The sequence below is a fragment of the Sebastes fasciatus genome, chromosome 12 (genome assembly GCF_043250625.1).
Source record: "Sebastes fasciatus isolate fSebFas1 chromosome 12, fSebFas1.pri, whole genome shotgun sequence".
Taxonomy (NCBI): Eukaryota; Metazoa; Chordata; class Actinopteri; order Perciformes; family Sebastidae; genus Sebastes; species Sebastes fasciatus.
Window position 1 is genome coordinate 35,458,969 of NC_133806.1, and position 19,443 is coordinate 35,478,411.

Below are 19,443 nucleotides of genomic sequence, written 5' to 3' on the forward strand. Positions count from 1 at the left end.
TGACACGGCAACAGCAACACTGATAAAAGCGGGTCCGCCTGATTACAGCTTCCACCAAGTTTCTAGGAAATCAAAAAGAGGTGGAGGAGTCGCAGCTATTTTCTCATCAAAACTGTTGTTCAAAATCGCCGAGCTAGGTGAATTTACATCAATTGAATATCTTGCTATAGAGCTCAAAACTGAATCAATACTGCTTGTTATTATATACCGGCCACCTAAGCACTCTTCTCTGAACTATTATCACTATGTATCACCAGATATGACAAAGTAGTTCTAAACAGAGACCTAAATATCCACGTAAATAAAAAGCAGACCAAAGAACTATTGAGCTTTTAAATCTCCTCGACAGTTTCGATCTAACTCAACACATAACAGATCCAACACACCGGCAACGAAAACATACTAAATCTAGTAATAACAACTGGACTAAACATCGATAATATCTCAATAACTGATCTACCCCTCTCTGACCATCATTGTATACTTTTTGATGTGGAAATCACCTTAACAGAAACCACAAAAGAATTCTTAGTCCAAAGAAGACATCTAGATGATGAAGCTACAGCAACATTTTCTGAGCAGATTGCTCTATATGAGCCAACTAGTCATGAATGCTCTCTGAATTAAATGGTAGAGAACCTCAATGATGCACTATCTGTGTTAGACTCTGTAGCTCCACTGACAACCAAAAAGAAGTTTACAAGCAGAACCTCCCCATGGCTGAGAAATAAAAATGTTAGTGAAAATAAAAGAAAATGCCGCGCAGCAAAGAGAAAATGGAGAAAAACAAAGATCACTATCCACTACGATATCTATAAAGATGCACTATATACCTATAACAAAACCATCCGTCTAGCAAGGAAAGATTATTTTTCCAGCATTATTACAGAAAACGCCAGAAATTCCAGAGTTCTTTTCTCCACCATTGACCAGCTGCTAAACACTGCCCCTGTCCCCCCACTATCCTCAGCAGCTAAATGTGAAGAGCTTGCCCTATTCTTCAAGAACAAAATAATTTCGATCATAGCTAGTATCACTACTAGTGGAGGTGAAACTGACATCAGTAGATCCTGCAACGTAACCATGAGCACTTTTACATGTATCACACTAAGTGAACTTTCCAAAACCGTCAGCGAATGTAACTCTACAACCTCAGATATTGATCCTATACCCACAACATTCTTTAAGCGAGTGTTTGATAGTGTCTCAGGTCCGGTCCTAGACATTATAAACACATCCCTTAGAACTGGCGTTTTCGCAGATGCCTTTAAAACAGCTGTTGTAAAGCCCCTATTAAAGAAACCCAAATTGGATAACAGTACACTAGCAAACTACAGACCGATATCAAATCTTCCATTTATTAGTAAAGTGTTGGAAAAGATAGTATTAGTCCAATTAAATTCCTTTCTTGAAGAAAATAACATCTTGGAAGTCTCAGTCAGGTTTCAGAAAAAATCACAGTACTGAAACTGCTCTCACCAAAATAATTAGCGACCTCAGACTTAACTCTGATGCAAATAAAGTATCTATCCTTATCCTGTTAGATCTTAGAGCGGCATTTGATACCATTGATCACGACATCCTAATCAATAGACTTGAAAAGCTTATTGGGCTCACTGATAGTGTACTGAACTGGATCAAAACATATGACACACAATTGTATACATCCGCTGAACCTAACGATGCGACAGCCATAAATTCCATTACAAACTGCTTGTTGGCAATAAACAAATGGATGAACAATAACCTTCTCAAATTAAATGAGGACAAAACTGAAGTTCTACTTATCGGCCCCAAATCAAAAAGAGAGATGCTAACCAAGAATCTAGGAGGTTTAACCCCCTGGCTTAAACCTGAGGTGACAAGTCTCGGTGTCATCCTGGACGCAGATTTGAATTTCAACTCCCACATTAACAAAGTGACCAAAACAGCTTTCTTTCACCTCAGGAACATAGCGAAGGTACAACCATTCATAAACCAAAATGATGCTGAGAAGCTAATTCATGCTTTCATATCCAGCCGGTTGGACTACTGTAATGCACTCTTCGCTGGTCTTCCCAAGAAAACCACTGGAAGACTCCAGCTCATTCAAAACTCTGCAGCTAGATTATTAACAAAAACTAAGAGGAGAGAACACATCAGTCCTGTCCTAGCTACTTTACACTGGCTTCCTGTTACCTTCAGAATTGACTTCAAGGTCCTCCTCCTCACATACAAAGCTCTAAATGGACAAGGACCTAGCTACATTGCTAACTCCCTTACAAACTACACACCAGCTAGAACACTGCGATCATCAGATGCAGGTCTATTAGAGGTCACCAGAAGCAGTCGTAAGAAGATTGGTGATGCGGCCTTTGTCAACTACGCCCCAAAATTATGGAACGCACTACCCATAAATATTAGGGAAGCAAACACGCTAGACATTTTCAAAAGACATCTTAAAACCTATCTTTTTACCAGAGCATTTTCTCTGTAACTTGCACTACAAATTTTATCCTGCACTATTTATATTTTACTATTTCTACTGTTCTAAAATGTTTTATTACTTTTATCATGATTTTGTTGACTCCATGCACTGCTTGCTGCTTGTTTTTTATTGATTTTATGTAAAGCACTTTGAACTGCAACTCTTGTATGAAATGTGCTATATAAATAAAGTCTTACTTACTTACATTTAACCATTCAACCATTTAAATAATTTTCCAGACATTGCTTCACAAGCGGTGTTACTTCGTCTAATCTGTCTGTGTCCATCTCCAGTGGTGTTACTACGTCTGCTTCGCCTGTGTCCGTCTCTAGCGGCTGGTTTAACTACGGAGATGCGAGTGGCAGCTAGCTTGATCACAGTAACCAACGTTAATTTCTTTTCCTTCACCTCGCAAACAAAAGCAGTAGTGACCCGTCCAGATTGAAAGCACAGATAACTGTGACGTTACACTTTCCTCTTGGTGACAGTATAAGGGATGGAGTCTCCACAAGATATAACGTTATGTAGCTAAACATCACCAAAGTACAGCTCCGGGGACGTAGCTGAGACAACTTTTCAACTAGCAAGCTATGCTAGCTAACGCTGTCTGGTTATTAACTCCTTGATCAGAACAGAATATAGTAACATTCATCACTGCTCATTTTAGAAAGGCCACCGCAAGAAAACGTCTTCTTTGTTTAGATTATCAAACAGACAATGGATTATAGATGTCAGCGTTAGCTGATGTAGCTAGCATGCAAGTGAGCTAATAAGCCCAAATTTTCCCAGTATCAGACAGAATTGCACAGTGAAAGCGAGGCTTATGGGAAACCAATCTAAACGCACATTACATAAACAAAGACGAGGTTTTGTTGTGGTGACGTTTCTAAAATGAGCAGTGGTTAAAGTTATTAGATGCTGTTATGACCAAAAAGTTGATAAGCTAGCCTGCTAGATAGCTGAAAAGTTGTCTACTTCCACTTCAAAGATTAAAATACCGCAGGTACTGTATATGGGTCACATGTGCCTAAGACTTGCAGTTCGTATATATATATATTTGTTTTTCCTCGTTTAAAAGGTGATCTAAACATTTGCTGATTGTAAAAAATTAAAATTTGACAGCCTTGTGGTCCGCCTGGGGGTTTGGTTTTGCCACCCAGGCTCTGCCCAAGTCACGTGACTGAAAACTATGAATTGAGCACAATCTAGCTTGTTATTATCAAAAATGTAGGGCACTCTGGACTTGTAACCCCCAAAAAGCACAACTAGACCACACTGTCAACCATCATACCAAATTTGAGTTCCTAAGTTAAATAGTTTCCGAGTTCTGCTCCAGAAATGAACCGGAAGGACGGCCATGCAGAGCGCTATATACCCCTGAATACGTTGTCGCGGGGGTATAAAAATAGTCAGGGATTAAGGTTACATGATCCATATTTGTAGTGTCTGTGTGATAAATGCAAATGCAGATCCTACTATTCTGATTGCACAAAAAAATGTTTTACTCAGATTTTATGCATATGGTGGTAAGTTCTTTAAACTATAACAGTTTTCCTAAATTTAGATTTTTTAAAAAATCACACTATATCGCTTTGCTTACAGTACCGCAATATATTGAATCGTTACACCTGTGTCATGATGTGTATCGTATTGCATCGCCAGATTCTTGCCAATACACAACCTTAGTTATACAATTCTAAAGCATTCTATACAGATTTCCGAAGTGGCAGACAAAAAAATTGTGTGGCTAGTAGAAATGTTCAATGACATGCCACAGACCTGGTTGCAACCCTAGTGTATTTTATTTATATCCATCAAAACCTGAGCAAACTGCAACAAATATTTGACTACCAAAACGTCACGGACTCAACAACTGTTTACAGTTATTTTCATCTCCTTCAGGACATTTACAACAGGTTCTGACAGTTGGTTTAAGACTTGTGATGATGCCAAATAAGAAATCACTCGGACCTGACAACAACTTCCCTGTTGAGTTCTAGAAACACTTTCAGTGCATACTATCCCTATAATCTTGGAGATTGACTTAGAAATACAAAATAAAGGATGAGACCGATCTAACCTCATATTGTCCTATTGCCCTCCTCGGCTGTGATCTCAAGGTCTTTAATAAAATTCTTGCTAACACACTTAGCAAGTGCATAGCAAGCATAATCCACCACGATCAAACTGGATTTATTCCAGGTAGTTTTTCCTTTTTTAATGTCAGGCAGCTGATTAATATAATGTACTCCAAATATGACAAAGATTCTAAAATCTCTGTTCTTGAACTTGATGCCCAGAAAGCTTTCGACCAGACACAAATTACAGTAATATCTCCACAATCTGGAACTTCATCCTCCAAGATGACAACGCTCGCCCCCAAAGAGCCAGGGTTATTACAGACTACCTCCACAATGTGGGAGTAGAGAGAATGGAACGGCCTGCCAAGAGTCCAGACCTCAACCCAATTCAACACTTGTGGGATCAGCTTGGGCATGCTGTACATGTTAGAGTGACCAACACAATCACGCTGGCTGACCTGCAACCAATCCTGGTTGAGGAATGGAACGCCATCCCACAGCAACGTGTGACCAGGTTGGTGACCAGCATGAGGAGGAGGTGCAAGGCTGTTGTGGCTGCGTATGGATCTTCCACCTGCTACTGAGGCTCCTGACGGTGTATTAAATGAATAAAGTGTAACAACTCAAAACAAGAGTCAATACCAACAGGAGAATACACTGTTTAGCATTGGCAGAGCATTTTGGCAAATTTTTCTTGGGTGCTACCCACATAATCAGCTGTGCTGCTCATCCCACAAATGCATGATCCTTACAAGTTGGACATCATTGTGAAGGTAAATAAACAGGCTTTCCAACGATATAAAATACAATGCCAATTAGCATTGTAACAACAGAGAAATAATCAACCAAACACAAGTTTCCAAACTTGTATATATATATAGACGTGGACAAAATTGTTGGTAGCCTTCCGTTAAAGAAAGAAAAACCCACAATGGTCACTGAAATAACTTGAAACTGACAAAAGTGATGATAAATAAAAATGTACTGAAAATTAACTAATGAAAATCAGACATTGCTTTTGAATTGTGGTTCAACAGAATCATTTTAAAAAACAAACTAATGAAACTGGCCTGGACAAAAATGATGGTACCCTTAACTTAATATTTTGTTGCACAACCTTTCGAGGCAATCACTGCAATCAAGCGATTTCTGTAACTCTCAATGAGACTTCTGCACCTGTCGACAGGTATTTTGGCCCACTCCTTGTGAGCAAACTGCTCCAGCTGTCTCAGGTTTGAAGGGTGCCTTCTCCAGACTGCATGTTTCAGCTCCTTCCACAGATGTTCAATAGGATTTAGATCAGAGCTCATAGAAGGCCACTTCAGAATAGTCCAATACTTTGTTCTTAGCCATTCTTGGGTGTTTTTAGCTGTGTTTTGGGTCATTATCCTGTTGGAGGACCCATGACCTGCGACTGAGACCAAGCTTTCTGAAACTGGGCAGCACATTTCGCTCCAGAATGCCTTGATTGTGTTCAGATTTCATTGTACCCTGCACAGATTCAAGACACCCTGTGCCAGATGCAGCAAAGCAGCCCCATAACATAACCTAGCCTCCTCCATGTTTCACATTAGGTACAGTGTTCTTTTCTTTGGATGCTTCATTTTTGCGTCTGTGAACATAGAGCTGATGTGACTTGCCAAAAAGCTCCAGTTTTGTCTCATCTGTCCAAAGGACATTCTCCCAGAAGCTTTGTGGCTTGTCAATATGCATTTGGGAAATTCCAGTCTCGTTTTTTTATGATTTGGTGACCTCCTTTGTCGTCTTCCATTAAGTCCACTTTGGCTCAAACAGCGACGGATGGTGCGATCTGACACTGATGTACCTTGACCTTGGAGTTCACCTCTAATCTCTTTGGAAGTTGTTCTGGGCTCTTTGGTTACCATTCGTACTATCCGTCTCTTCAATTTGTCATCAATTTTCCTCTTGCGGCCACGTCCAGGGAGGTTGGCTACAGTCCCGTGGACCTTAAACTTCTGAATAATATGTGCAACTGTAGTCACAGGAATATCAAGCTGCTTGGAGATGGTCTTATAGCCTTTACCTTTAACATGCTTGTCTATAATTTTCTTTCTAATCTCCTGAGACAATTCTCTCCTTAGCTTTCTGTGGTCCATGTTCAGTGTGGTGCACACCATGATACCAAACAGCACAGTGACTACTTTTCACCCTTTAAATAGGCAGACTGACTGATTACAAGTTTAAAGATACCTGTGATGCTAATTACAGGACACACCTTAGTTTAACATGTCCCTATGGTCAAATTATTTTCAATCTTTTCTAGGGGTACCATCATTTTTGTCCAGGCCAGTTTCATTAGTTTGTTTTTTAAAATGATTCTGTTGAACCACAATTCAAAAGCAATGTCTGATTTTCATTAGTTCATTTTCAGTAATTTTTTTATTTATTATTACTTTTGTCAGTTTCAAGTTATTTCAGTGGCCATTGTGGGTTTTTCTTTGTTTAACGGAAGGGTACCAACAATTTTGTCCACGTATGTATATACACACGTAGGCAAAATTGGAGTGTCCTGTAAATAGCATCACAGGTGTCTTCAAACTTTTAATCAGTCAGTCTGCCTATTTAAAGGGTCAAAAGAAGTCACTGTGCTGTTTGGTATCATGGTGTGTACCACACTGAACATGGACCACAGAAAGCTAAGGAGAGAGTTGTCTCGGGAGGTTAGAAGGACAATTATAGACAAGCATGTTAAAGGTAAAGGCTATAAGACCATCTCCAAGCAGCTTGATGTTCCTGTGACTACAGTTGCACATATTATTCAGAAGGTTAAGGTCCAAGGGACTGTAGCCAACCTCCCTGAATGTGGCCGCAAGAGGAAAATTGATGACAAATTGAAGAGACAGATAATACGAATGGTAACCAAAGAGCCTATAACAACTTCCAAAGAGATTGGAGGTGAACTCCAAGGTCAAGGTACATCAGTGTCAGATTGCACCATCCGTCACTGTTTGAGCCAAAGTGGACTTAATGGAAGACAACCGAGGAGGACGCAAATCATAAAAAGCGAGACTGGAATTTGCCAAAATGCATATTGACAAGCCACAAAGCTTCTGGGAGAATGTCCTTTGGACAGATGAGACAAAACTGGAGCTTTTTGGCAAGTCACATCAGCTCTATGTTCACAGACGCAAAAATTAAGCATACAAAGAAAAGAACACTGTACCTAATGTGAAACATGGAGGAGGCTAGGTTATGTTATGGGGCTGCTTTGCTGCATCTGACACAGGGTGTCTTAAATCTGTGCAGGGTACAATGAAATCTGAACACAATCAAGGCATTCTGGAGCGAAATGTGCTGCCCAGTGTCAGAAAGCTTGGTCTCAGTTGCAGGTCATGGGTCCTCAAACAGGATAATGACCCAAAACACACAGCTAAAAACACCCAAGAATGGCTAAGAACAAAGTATTGGACTATTCTGAAGTGGCCTTCTATGAACCGTGATCTAAATCCTATTGAACATCTGTGGAAGGAGCTGAAACATGCATTCGGAGAAGGCACCCTTCAAACCTGAGACAGCTAGAGCAGTTTGCTCACGAGGAGTGGGCCAAAATACCTGTCGACAGGTGCAGAAGTTGCTCATTGAGAGTTACAGAAATCACTTGATTGCAGTGAGTGCCTCGAAAGGTTGTACAACTAAATATTAAGTTAAGGGTACCATCATTTTTGTCCAGGCCAGTTTCATTAGTTTGTTTTTTAAAATGATTCTGTTGAACCACAATTCAAAAGCAATGTCTGATTTTCATTAGTTAATTTTCAGTGAATTTTTATTTATTATTACTTTTGTCAGTTTCAAGTTATTTCAGTGACCATTGTGGGGTTTTCTTTCTTTAACGGAAGGGTACCAACAATTTTGCTTACGTGTGTATATTAGGAATGCTAATTTTGAAAAAAATTCTTAACCAATAACCAACCCTTGTTAACCGTTAACTGACAAGATTAGTGCCTCACATGCAGCGGTGCGCCAACTGCAGTGTATGAACACAACAGACAACTGTCAGGAGAGTTACTGTAGCAGCTACGATGCTGCGTGTAGTGTCGCGGACATGCAGCAACTTTCCCAGTAAAAGTCTCCACCGCACATTTAGTTTAGTTTAGCAGGTTGTCAGCTGTGTGTCTGCCCGGTGTAACGATAGCGAGTGACCGACAAACAGTGTGTCAATTTGTGCTACGTTAACAGCTGTAGCATTGCCGGTGGTTTCGTGCTCGCCAACGCCACACACATAAAGTCTTTCAGTGCGGCGTAACTTTAACGTGTGTGTGTGTGTGGCAGCGGTGAGTGTGGGGTTGTTGGTGGCGTTATAGCTGTGGATTCATTGAGGGGGTGATCAATGTAATTTGCTATGGTGAGTGTTTTGTGAATGATGGCTGTGTGGTTATGGTCTGGGGGCAAGAAGGGCGATAACCATGTGTGTAATATGTGTGATTGAGGTTCATCACAGTAATGTGGGTTGAATTATGCTTTTGTAAAGCAACAGGAGGTGGGGGCCAAAGAGGGTGCTCTGACTTCTACTTTCCCAGGGCTCCTCATGTTTAGTTAAAAGCTATAGTTTCTAAATTTACTATACAGTCCACCGACAAAAAATACCAATTAGCCTACTCAGAGGAATACTTATAGCAAACATTTTTGTATTATATTATATTCACATCAGTAATAACCCTAGCCCTATGTGAGATGCTATACCATTCCCAAACACTAATCTTAATATGGGTTACCGTAGGATGTTTATACAAACCCATTTCAGGTGCACATTTGTGACTACAGGTCAAGTATTCCTACTGTAGCTCCTGGTATCAAGTCAGTCATAATAAGACTACATACATGTGCTTGTCATATTGCAGACTATAGGCTAAGCTATAGAGTTAAGATGCAAACACCTACATAAAAACATCATGCATTCTGTCTGCTTTCTCATAAACAGCCCAGTTGAGAGAATTTCAGTAGCACAATTCTTTTTTAAATTGTATTAATTAAACTGAGCTTCAGTTGCTGCTGCCAGGTCAGAGTGAATAATAACTACCTGGCTGCACCTGTATGCTAGGCTGTCCAAGCTAACAGTCACAAAGGTAGAAGTCATACTGACTAATTCAACAGACATGACAGTAACGTTACCTCCAGACTATAGAATCCCAGTGAGCTATGACACCTCACAGTGAGCTATGACACCTCACAGTGAGCTATGACACCTAGGTATGACAATAACGTTACCTCCAGACTAAAGAAACCCAGTGAGCTATGACACCTCAGTGAGCTATGACACCTAGGTATGACAGTAACGTTACCTCCAGACTAAAGAAACCCAGTGAGCTATGACACCTCAGTGAGCTATGACACCTCGGTATGACAGTAACGTTACCTACAGACTATACCTCACAGTGAGCTATGACACCTCACAGTGAGCTATGACACCTCGCTATGACTATGACGCTGTTTACACTGGCAGCTCAGCTGTGTTAGCTCCAGCCTTTAGCATCTTTAGCATCCTGTCTCTTAGCTCCAGCCGTTAGCATCCTGTCTCGTTAGCATGTTGTCTCGTTACCTTCCGGGAGTTCCACGGTCCTGGCCCGGCGGAGGGAGCGGGTCAGCCGACTGAGCTGTACGTTGAGCTGCTCCATCGCCCTTTCCATCCTAGGTGAACGGTCCACCGGGAAGAACCTAGGGAACAAAGCCTCGCCCGTCGGATTTACTTGCTCCTAATGGGCGGGTGTTGTTGCTGGGCTTCGTCCATAGGCGCTGGGCGGAAGGGGACACACTGATCTACAGTAACGTTCCACTTCTTCTCCTATCCTGCCGTCCACACTGCTCTCACTGCTCTCACCAACAACGCTACTGCCCAGCCTCTGATACTTCCTGTTGTGATGACGTTACAACGCTATGCAGTGTGGGTGATGTAGTTCTGCTTTGAGTTTTATTGCGTTTGGCATCCATGAGTTGCATTACTACAGTTTCTCCGTGCAGCCCATTAACAGAGTCCACCAGTGATCCCATTCATGAGTCAATGGCCCTGTTCACACCTGGTATTAACATGCGTCCTCAAGTGGACAGCTCAAAGTACAGGTGTGAACGCACTCAGGACGCATTGAGATTGGATCTTTCAGACCACATTCAGAGCTGGTCTGGGTCACATATGGCCACATTCTTTTAGTAGTGTGTAGTTAATGTGTCCTGCGAACTGTGGTTGCATCTGCTGTCACGTCTGCTGCCTGCTTGACACCAACTGCTACCATCATTAATTAATTCCGTCTGTACGAGGGACTACCAAGGCTTAGTGACAAAGTGGCAGCCTGGAGAATGAGACTTCTCGGTCACTGCCAAAGACATCAAGAACTCCCAGCAAGCATGCTGGTGCTGCGGGAACTAACGCAGGGGCATCGATCGCAGGGACGTTCCACACCAACATACATGGACGTACTGAGGAGAGATGCTGGACAGTGCTGGCGAGCTAGCCAGATGTATGGAGGACTGAGATAGCTGGAAGCTCCGCTGGAAAGCCCGTCTGAGGACGACCCAACGATATTAATTCTGATAGTTGTATTATCACTCTTTTACATCCACTGCTATGGATTTTTGTTATTAGTTCTACTTAGTCCTACTTGTATTGGTGGGATCTCTTGTTGGGTATCTAAACTATGGTGTACGGTCTCTATATAAAAAGCGTCTCGAGATAACTTCTGTTATGATTTGACGCTATATAAAAATAAATTGAACTGTAAACCTGTATACAACGTATGTAGGTTAGCCTAAGGTTGTGGGTTGAATCTGAGAATGAAAATAATTACCATAAATATAATTAACTGCCCCATGGATGTGAATTTGGGCTTAAATAAACAACTATTTATTTAGCTAGCAATATTTACCTGGGATTAATTTACATGTTTGTCCAGGGACATCATATTAAAGTTTGTAAAATTACCTCTTTATAAAAGTGAGTTATTAGAGTTAGTTATTAGACTTATTATACTGTAAACTGTGACAATCAAGATCCAGTGTTATTACACGGCTGTGTTGAATACTCAATTCTGATTGGCCAATCACAGCGTTCTGCAGTCTGTAATTTCTCTAAAAAAGACCGTTGCTATGTATAGCAGACCGTTGCTATGTATACCAGACCATTGCTATGTATAACAGACCGTTGCTATGGGCGCAGCTCTGATGTCGGACTCTGGCGGACCGCTTTTGAAGAAATATTGATTTCTTAAGTAAGTGGCCGTGTAATAAGCAGGATAATGTACAGCGAGCGGGTCTTTGTTGTGAAAAAATCCCCTTCAGGGGATTCCACTTCGCGTCGGGGTGCAGCATCGCCCTGTCGGGAATTCTTTCACAACAAGGACCGGCTCGCTGGTGTGGGTATCATCGGATAATCCGCAATTCGTTTTGAATTCAAAAACGAAAAAAACTTTTTTTTATTTTTTCGTTTAAAACCAAAAAACAAGAAAACTGCCTTTTTCTCGTTTTTGGTTTCTGAATCAAAAAAAGAAAAACGGACCCAACCCGGGCCGTTTTTTGTTTTTGCTAACTCCTTTTATCATTATTCATTTTTGATTGAAGAACAGAAGTCACGTGGGTTTTTAGTTTTTTCGTTTTTAAACCAAAAAAGAAAAATGAAATCATGTGGTGCTCTGTTGGTTTTTTGTTTCCAAACGAAAAACGAAAAAAAAAACGATCCGAATTTAGTTTCTTCAAGTTTCTGTCATTTTCTCTTTTTAGTCGAAGAGCGGAAAATGGCAGTCACGTGACCCGGAAGTGAAGGCAAACATGTCAAAATAAAAGCCAAGAAGATAGTTTGGTCATTCTATAAAAGTGTAACATTATTTAAGCACAGGAGCTTAAATACGGTAGAAGATAAATAGGGTAAATAAATACATACTGTACCTAAAAAAGCCTAATTAATCATACAGACGTAGGCAAAGTTGTTGGTACCCTTCCGTTAAAGAGAGAAAAACCCACAATGGTCACTGAAATAACTTGAAACTGACAAAAGTAATAATAAATAGAAATTTACTGAAAATGAACTAATGAAAATCAGATATTGTTTTTGAATTGTGGTTCAACAGAATCATTTTAAAAAACAAACTAATGAAACTGGCCTGGACAAAAAATGATGGTACCCCTAGAAAAGATGTAAAATAATGTGACCATAGGGACATGTTAAACTAAGGTGTGTCCTGTAAATAGCATCACAGGTATCTTCAAACTTGTAATCAGTCAGTCTGCCTATTTAAAGGGTGAAAAGTAGTCACTGTGCTGTTTGGTATCATGGTGTGTACCACACTGAACATGGACCACAGAAAGCTAAGGAGAGAGTTGTCTCAGGAGATTAGAAAGAACATTATAGACCTTCATGTTAAAGGTAAAGGCTATAAGACCATCTCCAAGCAGCTTGATGTTCCTGTGACTACAGATGAACATATTATTCAGAAGTTTAAGGTCCATGGGACTGTAGCCAACCTCCGCAAGAGGAAAATTGATGACATATTGAAGAGACGGATAATACGAATGGTAACCAAAGAGCCCAGAACAACTTCCAAAGAGATTAGAGGTGAACTCCAAGGTCAAGGTACATCAGTGTCAGATCGCACCATCCGTCACTGTTTGAGCGAAAGTGGACTTAATGGAAGACAACCGAGGAGGACACCAAATCATAAAAAAGCGAGACTGGAATTTTCCAAAATGCATATTGACAAGCCACAAAGCTTCTGGGAGAATGTCCTTTGGACAGATGAGACAAAACTGGAGCTTTTTGGCAAGTCACATCAGCTCTATGTTCACAGACGCAAAAATGAAGCATCCAAAGAAAAGAACACTGTACCTAATGTGAAACATGGAGGAGGCTCGGTTATGTTATGGGGCTGCTTTGTTGCATCTGGCACAGGGTGTCTTGAATCTGTGCAGGGTGCAATGAAATCTCAAGACTATCAAGGCATTCTGGAGCGAAATGTGCTGCCCAGTTTCAGAAAGCTTGGTCTCAGTTGCAGGTCATGGGTCCTCAAACAGGATAATGACCCAAAACACAGCTAAAAACACCCAAGAATGGCTAAGAACAAAATATTGGACTATTCTGAAGTGGCCTTCTATGAGCCCTGATCTAAATCCTATTGAACATCTGTGGAAGGAGCTGAAACATGCAGTCTGGAGAAGGCACCCTTCAAACCTGAGACAGCTGGAGCAGTTTGCTCACGAGGAGTGGGCCAACATACCTGTCGACAGGTGCAGAAGTCTCATTGAGAGTTACAGAAATCACTTGATTGCAGTGATTGCCTCAAAAGGTTGTGCAACAAAATATTAAGTTAAGGGTACCATCATTTTTGTCTAGGCCAGTTTCATTAGTTTGTTTTTTTAAATGATTCTGCTGAACCATAATTCAAAAACAATATCTGATTTTCATTAGTTCATTTTCAGTGAATTTTTATTTATTATTACTTTTGTCAGTTTCAAGTTATTTCAGTGACCATTGTTGGTTTTTCTTTCTTTAACGGAAGGGTACCAACGATTTTACCTACGTCTGTATATCCTAGACACATGCACTGTGCCAAAATCATGGAAATTCTCAATAATTAGGCCTGTGCTAAAAAAGCCATACTATAAATAAATACATACATAGATATTTTTTGGTTTTGTTCTTTTCATTAACACACGAATGTCTTTTATCCAAAAAGTGTGATAAATTACAGGGAGGATCTCTACAGATGTTATACAGAACTCTCATGTAATTGACAATTTCTCTCTCACACTCTTACTATGGGCTGTTTCTTTATGTCGGCAGGTGAGAAGCACTATGTGGCTACTCCTTTCAACACACATGACACTTCCACCTGATCCCTTGCCCTCCATTAGGAAGGCTGTAGCCGAGTAGTTCTACATCATGATAATGCTGATTTTTCAACCAGCGATTATGACATTAATACCAACTAGACAGAATAAAGCTCTGTCTGTCATGACAATAGTACTGTACTGAAGGCCACTTCATCACTCCAGATACTGTAGATTTAACAGATACCTGCTGTCTTCAGATGGCTGTAAAGAGTCACCCGAGTAAAGGAAAGGCCTTCAGTACAGTTCTATTGTCATGACATACAGAGCTTCATTCTGTCTAGCTGGCATTAATGTCATAACCACTGGTTGAAAATTCAGCATTATCATGATGTCGAACAAATTAACTAAATTACATATTATACCAAATAGGCTAGAAATGATTGAAAAGCATCATAAACTACCAAACAGAATACAGAAAGTTAGTGATTTCAGTTTTTTAGTGAACTCAGGCGGATTAATCATCATTTTAGACTATGATGTCTGAAGGTTGGCAAACATGCTGATCAACCATACTTATCTATCATTGACCATGATTATTGACTTGACTTTTCATCTATAAATGCGTCAAAATTGAAAATTTAACTGAAAAGAAAATCCTTGGGGATTGAGGAGTGGCGACCTCTGACCCCTACGGTGGGTAACGTCACAGAAGGCCTACTCATAAAATGCACTGACTTCACTGATACCGAATCTCCCTCCAAACATAATGCAGACGGCCCCTCAATATGACCTGATCAATACAATACAATCAAACTTTATTGTCCACCAGGGTGGAAATTTGTCTTCGGCTCACAAAACACAGAAAAACAACAGACATTAAAAACCAGACAGCAGTTAGTAAAAAACAGAGACAGGTTATGTTACACATTAAAAACAGTTCATGTCAGTGTCTGTGGCTCAGATTTGCTCAGTCACTGTGTTGAGTTTAGAATATTGATGGCATTTGGGATGAAAGACTTTAAACACATGTTTAGTTGCCAGAGGGGCTCTATAGCGCCTCCCGACTGGCTGAAGAGAGGATGGGAGCTATCTGCCAGGATGCTCCTTGCTTTCTTCCTCGTCCTTTCTGTAAAAAGTTGAGTCAAGGGCTTTTGGGGTTTACCACCTATTTTGCCTGCCATTGACACAATCCTGGACAGTTTATTCTTCTATCTACAGTGTAGGTGACCATACCAGGCAGGAAGGTTAAAGGTTAAAACACTCTCAACAATAGTTTTATACACTAATTCTAAAATCTGCTGGCTGACACCGAGGCCACTAAGTTTCCTTAGAAGATAAAGACGCTGTAAGCATCTCTTGAAAATATACTATGTATTTTCAGAGAAGCTCACCTGGGTGTCCAGAACTGAACCGAGGTATTTAAAGTGTTCCACAGTTTCAACATGTTGGCCATCAAGTGACACTGGCTCTGTGATCAGATGTTGTTTTGTGCAGCACATGATTAATTCTTTCGTCTCGGCAACATTGATTTCTAGCTGGCTAGTGTGACACCATGTCTGAAGGGCCGTAGTGTGGGCCAGATAGGCAGCTTCACCTTTCATGAAATTTGATTTGTATGTTTCTAGTATAACAGATGTGTTTCTGTAAATAAATTACATATTCTTCATATAAATGCACGTTTCAGTGTTTCTTGAGGAGAAATGCTTTTCTGTGTGGTTTATTGGAGAGAAAGACATATTAAGCGAGTTTAGTGATGAAAACTAGCGTTTTACATGGAATTCAGCTCAGACTGAAAGTTTGATACCTGGAATCCAAAACTATTATATTAGATTTTGGAAAACTGTGTTCCCTTTCAGATTTATCCTTTTTTGTATATTTCCAATGCAAGAAATGTTTTTCTGTGAAGAAATTTCACATTTTTTATATGAATCCACTTTTCAGTGAATCTTGAGGAGAAATGTGAGCTCAGAATGAAGATTTGATACTTGGAAGCGAATTCTAATGTAAAATTTGAGAAAACAATGTTTATTTTCATATTCTGTCTCTTTTTTGTATGTTTCCAGAATAACAGATGTGTTTCTGTAAATAAATCACATATTCTTCATATAAATGCACGTTTCAGTGTTTCTTGAGGAGAAATGCGTTCCTGAGTGGTTTTGGATGAGAAAGACATATTAAGCGAGTTTAGTGATGAAAACAAGAGTTTTGCATAGAATTGAGCTCAGATTGAAGATTTGATACTTGGAAGCGAATTCTAATGTAAAATTTGAGAAAACAATGTTTCTTTTCATATTCTGTCTCTTTTCTGTATGTTTCCAGTATAACAGATGTGTTTCTGTAAATAAATTACATTTTCTTCATATAAATGCACTTTTCAGTGTTTCTTGAGGAGAAATGCGTTCCTGAGTGGTTTTGGATGAGAAAGACATATTAAGCGAGTTTAGTGATGAAAACTAGCGTTTTACATGGAATTCAGCTCAGACTGAAAGTTTGATGCCTGGAGTCCAAAACTATTATATTAGATTTTGGAAAACTGTGTTCCCTTTCATATTCATCCTTTTTTGTATGTTTCCAATGCAAGAAATGTTTTTCTGTGAAGAAATTTCACATTTTTGGGTGGTTTTGGGAGAGAAAGACAGTTAACGCAAGTTTAGTGATGAAAACTAGAGTCGTACATTGTGATCGTATAGTGGTACATTTCAACACAGGTTACAATTACATTGTAAAAGAATAAACATGAAATACATAAAACATATTTCCACATCCACATAGTTATATCAATTTAAAATGAATTAAATGTAATGTTTACAAGTATAGCTAGTGTTTTTCTTTACCCTATACTCCAAATGTCCTTTAGTTTTTATCTTCCCTCAACAACAGAAGAGGCCCACATGCAGCTAACTATGCTCTGCTGCCACCTCCAGGAACGCCACGGAACACAGCGGGCACGTTCCGCTCAACAAAGAGAAATGATTGAACACTTTTCCACACTGTGTAACAACTTTAATTATATTACTAACAACTTATTATAGCGGAGCTAGCACCGGACAAACTTACCCACAGCATCACACAGCGGGCACGTTCCGCTCATTTTTCAACATGCTATGCTATGATTTCTTTTCATGAAATTTTTCAACAAACAATATAATATGACTTTTTTTCAAAAAATTTCGAAATGCAATACTATAACTTTTTTTCATGACATTTCTTTAAAAACTATACTTTGACTTTTTTTCAAGAATTTTTTCGACATATTATACAATAAAGTTTTTTCATGAAATTTTTCGACATGCTAAACTAAGATTTTTTTTCATGAAATTATTTGACATACAATACTGTAACTTTTTATAATAAATTGTTCAACATACTATATTATGACTTTTTTTCACAAAATGTTTCGTCATGCTAAACTATGACTTTTTTTCAAGATTTTTTTTGACATACTATGCATTGATTTCTTTTCATGAAATTTTTCCACATACTAAACTAAGAATTTTTTTCATGAAATTTTTCGACACTCTATACTTTAACTTTTTTTTAAGAAAATTTTCGACATGCTAAACTGACTTTTTTTTATAAAATGTTCTACATATTATTCTTTGACTTTTTTTAATGATATTTTTCAATATGGTATACAATGAATTTTTTTGAATTGCGATACAATAACTTTTTTTCATGAAATTTTTTGAAAAACTATACTTTGACTTTTTTTCATGAAATCTTTTGACATGCTAAACTAAGATTTTTTTTCATGAAATCTTTTGACAAATTATACTATTAATATTATTTCATGAAATTTTTTGACATACAATACTATAACTTTTTTATAATAAATTGTTCGACATACTATATTATGACTTTTTTTCATGAATTTTTTTGATATACTATATTTTGACGTTTTTCAAGAAATTTTCCGACATGCTAAACTATGACTTTCTTTTTATGAAATTTTTCGCCATCCTAAACTATGACTTTTTTTTATGAAACTTTTCGACATGCCTAGGACTTTTTTTTCATGAAATTTTTTGGCATATTATGCAATAATTTGTTTTCATTAAATTTTTCGACATGTTATACAATGAAGTTTTCTCATGAAATCATCCGACATGCTAAATTATGAATTTTTTTATTAAATATTTCAACATGCCAAACTATGACTGTTTTTCAATACATTTTTCGACATGCTATGCTATGATTTCTTTTCATGAAATATTTCAACATACAATATATACTATGTATTTTTTTTCAAAAGATTTCAAAATGCTATACTACAACTTTTTTTATGACATTTTTTGAAAAAGTATATTTTGAATTTTTTTCAAGAAATTTTCAGACATCTTATACAATATATTTCTTTCATGAATTTTTTCGAAAGTTTATACAATGAATCTTTTCGACATGCCTATAATTTTTTTTTCATGAAATCTTTTCACATATTATACAATGAAGTTTTTTCATGAAATTTTTCGACATGCCTATGACTGTTTTTAATGACATTTTTGGAAAAACTATACTTTGACTTTTTTTCATGAAATTTTTCAACATGCTAAACTATGACTGTTTTTCATGAAATCTTTTGACATATTATACTATTAATGTTATTTCATGAAATTTTTTTGACATACAAAACTATAACTTTTTAGGAGTATGACTTTTTTTTCAAGAAATTTTCGACATATACAATGGATATTTTTCATGAAATTTTTTCGACATGCTAAACTATGACTTTTTTTCTTGAAATTTTTTGACATATTATACTATTAGTATTATTTCATGAAATTTTTTGACATACAATACTATGACTTTTTATAATAAATTGTTCGACATGCTAAAAGATGACTTTTTTTCATGACATTTTTCAACATGCTAAACTATGACTGTTTTCTCACATGGAGGAGTGATGTGGAGAAGCGACATGGAGGAGTTACATGGAGGAGCGATATGGAGGAGTGACATAGAGGAGTGACATGGGGAAATGACAAGTATGGATTGAAATGGCGGAGTGACATAGAGGAGTGAGAAGGAGGAGTCACATGGAGGAGTTACATGGAGGAGTGACATAGAGGAGTGATTTAGAGGAGTGACATGGAGGAGTGAAATGGAGGAGTGATTTGGAGGAGTGAC

General features: G+C 38.5%; 1 protein-coding gene and 1 long non-coding RNA gene across 3 annotated transcripts in view; one reads left to right on the plus strand and one right to left on the minus strand.

Moving 5' to 3' along the window:
- Positions 1–10,419, minus strand: part of hace1 (HECT domain and ankyrin repeat containing E3 ubiquitin protein ligase 1) — a 90,185-nt gene extending 79,766 nt beyond the window's left edge. For both annotated transcript variants that reach the window (XM_074654837.1, XM_074654836.1), the window contains exon 1: positions 10,106–10,419. In XM_074654837.1, the coding sequence (XP_074510938.1) occupies positions 10,106–10,193 (88 nt within the window). In that variant the 5' untranslated portion in view covers positions 10,194–10,419. The remainder of the gene's footprint in view (positions 1–10,105) is intronic.
- LOC141779815 (uncharacterized) overlaps positions 1–19,443 on the plus strand; it is a 648,874-nt gene that overhangs the window by 233,398 nt on the left and 396,033 nt on the right. The gene's annotated exons all lie outside the window — the stretch shown is intronic.